Source organism: Olea europaea, unplaced genomic scaffold (genome assembly GCF_002742605.1).
Source record: "Olea europaea var. sylvestris unplaced genomic scaffold, O_europaea_v1 scaffold3394, whole genome shotgun sequence".
NCBI classification, from domain to species: domain Eukaryota; kingdom Viridiplantae; phylum Streptophyta; class Magnoliopsida; order Lamiales; family Oleaceae; genus Olea; species Olea europaea.
Genome location: NW_019252958.1, coordinates 14,018 through 18,118, shown reverse-complemented (window position 1 = coordinate 18,118; position 4,101 = coordinate 14,018). Strand labels below are relative to the sequence as shown.

Sequence of the window (4,101 nt, the reverse complement as noted above, 5' to 3'; positions counted from 1 at the left end):
CTTATTTTTTCATTTCATTTAAAATAAAATGAAAAGTGTTGAAAAATATTTCTATCTCGTTTTAAAGCATGAAAACAAAATATTTTGATATAAATCATCATCAACGATGAGATGTACTAATTAGTGAAAGGTTGGAGATAAAAATTTGATGAAAAAAGTTAAGAAAATAATTTATACAATGAACAAAATTAAACAATTTAATTATAACTAAAATATGGTGTATCAAATAAAAATTGTGGTTACAATATAAATACAATTTTAAAAATCATATATCAATTTTGTTTTCCTTCTCTGACCAACCCTACATCATGTTATCAACATGTGCCAAAGCAACCCCCACCAAATAAATTTTTTGAAAAAATATTTGAGCATGTCATGTGAGACCTGGCCGGCAAAAGCAAGTACCTTGAATGGCGATGATCCCAAGTGTGGGTCGGCTCAATTCCAAATATCTAATTGAAATCGAATATAATGCATTCATTTTAAAGATTATTTTTTAAATTGACAATATCAACATGGTCAACAACAATTGTGCAAATAGAAATCTTAAATAATCGAAAATACAGCTCGATTGACCTGTAGGCTTGACAGGCACTCCATTAACTTGAATGAATACGACGACATGGCCACTCAATCATGTATTACAAATCAAGTAGGAACAGAGGAACAAATTTTCCCCGCAAGAAAGAGTCTTCTCAGAATAGAGGAGTTTTTCACATAGGTTTTTTCAGATCTCCCTTTCCACTTTTTTCTTGATTTNGGGGGCTGTCAAGGTGGGAATGTTGGTTGTATCGATCAGCACTGGGAAGATCAATGGGCAAATTGTATGCTTAAGGAAATTGAATTATATCATTCATTTAGATAAACGGCCCACAAAAAATCGAATTGTATAATCATTCTTGAAACATTTCCTTAGTAGTATATATACATTTGTCCATTTTCCTCTTTTTGAACTATCATTGTGTTAAATCTTACATAATACAATTTTATGCTACTAAAATCAGGTACTGGAGGCTATGCTTACTTGTTAGAGCCTCTTTGGTGGGCTGGCATGATTACAAGTAAGTAGCTGATATGATTTGCTTCCTGCTGATTCATTCTAGTCACCGAAAGATCCAAATCATACTCATTGTTATGGAGTTGCCTTTGTAACAGTGATTGTTGGAGAGATAGCAAATTTTGTTGCCTATATTTTTGCCCCAGCAGTTCTTGTGACTCCTCTTGGTGCATTGAGCATTATTGTTAGGTACGTTTTCTGAATTCTTTGTGTTAATTATGTGTGATAATGTAAATTCTATAAGAAACTCTTGATGATCTTTTACAGTACTAACCTCTTTGATGGATCTGAATAGTGCTGTTCTAGCACACTTTATGCTGAAGGAACGATTAAGGCAGATGGGTATTCTGGGATGCATGTCGTGCATTGTGGGATCAGTCGTAATTGTAATTCATGCACCTCAGGAACATACACCGAGTTCTGTGCTAGAAATCTGGAATTTGGCTACTGAACCAGGTTCCCATTTCTCGTCTTCAAAAACTTCTTTTGCCTTTGCCAAGAACAAAGGGTCATATCTCATTTCTCACTTCTGATTATTGCTTCCTACAGCTTTTCTGATTTATGTAGCAGTGACATTGTCAATAGTACTTGTTCTGATTATGTACTTCGAGCCCCACTATGGACAGACAAACATAGTGGTTTACTTGGGAATTTGTTCATTGATGGGTTCACTTACGGTAATAGTTTTTCTCAGAAACATTTGTTGTGCTGTTTGTTTTGAGGAAGCACTTCTGTTTCCCATGCTTAGAACATGTTGGATTTAGCTGAAAACGTTTTATGCTATAAATTTTAATATAATTATTATTTATTTGGTTAAGTTGTAAATAACTAATCACTTAAATGCGATCACCTCCATTTTATTATGTTACTGTGCAGGTCATGAGCATAAAGGCTATAGGAATTGCCATAAAGCTTACTCTGGAGGGGATCAGTCAAGCATCATATCCGCAGACGTGGTTTTTTCTTTCGGTTGCAGTAATCTGTGTGATCACACAGTTAAATTATCTTAACAAGGTGCTCATAAACATAAAAACAAACTTTTATTAACTGGGTGTTTTTTGGCTCAATATTAATCATTTCCATCGTGATGAATGTCTTTTCGTTTTTTCCTCTTTCTAACATTTACTGTTCCCTATATCGTTTTCGTTCAGGCGCTTGATACTTTCAATGCAGCAATTGTTTCTCCAATATATTATGTGATGTTCACAACTCTAACCATCATTGCAAGTGCCATAATGTTCAGGGTAATTCCCATTCTCTTGGAATGTACCTTGCACATTCCTGCTTCATTACATGTCCAAGTTATAACTAATGTCTAACGTGTTTGCAGGATTGGTCAGGTCAGAACATGAGCAGCATAATATCTGAAATATGTGGATTCATCACTGTCCTTTCGGGAACAATCATACTTCACGTGACACGAGAGAAGGAAACTGCAACTCTGCCAGGTATAGTCCAAGGTGAAGTTCTATCCCAATATCGATCCATGTCCGACATAAGAAAATTTATGGTATGCCAATATAGCATGTGTTCTGTTAGTTTACAGTCTATAGATATGGTTTACTAATTTAATGACATGTTTGGTAAGGTAGAATAGACTAATGCAGAAAAATACTAAATAAATAAAAGAATATTACAAATTTCATCCATTATATTATCTGTATGGTAATGATAGAGTGCAACTACGACAAAAAGACAATGTCTTTCCTTGGAAAGTTATTAATGTTATATTTAAAAAGCTTTCCTTTTAAAAGATGAGCTTTGCTTCCAATTTTCTTGTTCAATCCCTTAATGCGCCCCAAACAGGCTATTGTTTTGGAAAGACGAGCAGTTTGGTAAAATCATTCATCATTGAGAGCTCATTTTAGGAAATTTGACTCTTTTTTCGTTCCTGATGTATATTTTATCAGCATATGTGAAATTCCTGAGTATGAAAACAGAATTGAGTGGCTGGAGAAGAGCATTATCTTGCCCAGCTACTCTGTATTTATCTTTAATCTTAGCTATGGTGTTATCCATATAGCTAACACCATTCATTGGCTTATTTTTTGCAGGAACCATAATATGGTTCGATGGAGATCCAGCAAAGGGCTTGGAAGATGCACATTATATCACATTGCACTCTCCCGACTTCTTTCATTAATGGAATTTTTGAAGAGATGCAGCAAGACTAGCACTTGAGCTAATATGGCACCCAATGATTTATGATTTTGGGTATATAAGTTTCTCAAAAGAATAATGCTATCTAGCACCATTAATGTTAGATCACTGGTCTAAATGTCATAACGTGATAGACTCAATTAAAGGTGGAATTATTTGATTCATTAATTGTGCCTATCATTTAATGCCGCTAAGACCTGTGTTGTAACATTAGTAGTGTTAAATGTATTACTCTTCGCAAAAAGATTGTGTGGCTGTCAGGCCTTGGTAGTCCACCGCTTCCTCCATGCAACTCTTGCTTAGATGTTCGGGTACAAGGGATGTTTAAATTAAGGATGCATTTTCGAGTTGGATTTATGGATCATCACAAGTAGGGTTTACTTCAGATTTTGTTGATTGGTAGTTGTACATATTTGCCCTTATTTTCATTTCTTAAAGTTCACAGTTGTATGAATATTGGTTTCATTTTTTCTCATTGTAGTTCTGAGACTGCAGTATTTTTCATTCTTTAGGAAAGGTTATTTACAATTGCTCTAGTGATCAGTACAGAAATGGTTCACAGACAATGCCAACCTTTTCTGAAGACATTTATGTTGTCACAAAGAGATCAGTTTTGTAATCGTATGCTCCATGTTAGATGTTTTTGTGATCAATACTTTCCTTTTCTATTATTTTGTTTTTTTGTTTTACTTTTTGGTCGTTGTTGAAATAGCGACATGGCATACAATATTGGGAGCTTGCTATGAAATCTCTTAAGTCGAGAGGGGTTTGATCATTGACTCATTGTTACGTCCAGAGACCATAGAAATGGCGAGTAAAATAAACAATCAACATATCAAAAGTGAAGAAGTGTAGAAAATAAAGAAGTGACTTTCTGGTTGAAA

At 34.5% G+C, this 4,101-nt stretch overlaps 1 protein-coding gene across 2 annotated transcripts; it reads left to right on the top strand.

The window, feature by feature from the left end:
* The first annotated feature begins 823 nt into the window (after nt 1-823).
* On the top strand, nt 824-3,411 carry LOC111386046 (probable magnesium transporter NIPA6). Of its 2 annotated transcripts, none has more exons than XM_023010476.1 (8): nt 824-1,061; nt 1,156-1,246; nt 1,353-1,513; nt 1,607-1,734; nt 1,934-2,071; nt 2,209-2,301; nt 2,388-2,505; nt 3,112-3,411. In XM_023010476.1, the coding sequence occupies exons 1-8, from the start codon at nt 989-991 to the stop codon at nt 3,198-3,200; spliced, it is 891 nt and encodes a 296-aa protein (XP_022866244.1). In that variant the 5' UTR covers nt 824-988; the 3' UTR covers nt 3,201-3,411. The 2 variants fall into 2 exon arrangements, with proteins under 2 accessions (XP_022866244.1, XP_022866243.1); XM_023010475.1 differs by having other exon boundaries at nt 825-1,061; nt 2,388-2,517.
* Nucleotides 3,412-4,101: the final 690 nt, after the last annotated feature.

Bases quoted from the DNA above. Each gene is read 5' to 3' on its own strand.
- LOC111386046 (XM_023010475.1), top strand. From the start codon at position 989: ATGCTACTAAAATCAGGTACTGGAGGCTATGCTTACTTGTTAGAGCCT. The intron at 1,514-1,606 runs GTTCCCATTTCT...TGCTTCCTACAG, and splicing joins GAATTTGGCTACTGAACCAG to CTTTTCTGATTTATGTAGCA. The intron at 2,518-3,111 runs GTGAAGTTCTAT...TATTTTTTGCAG, and splicing joins TCTGCCAGGTATAGTCCAAG to GAACCATAATATGGTTCGAT.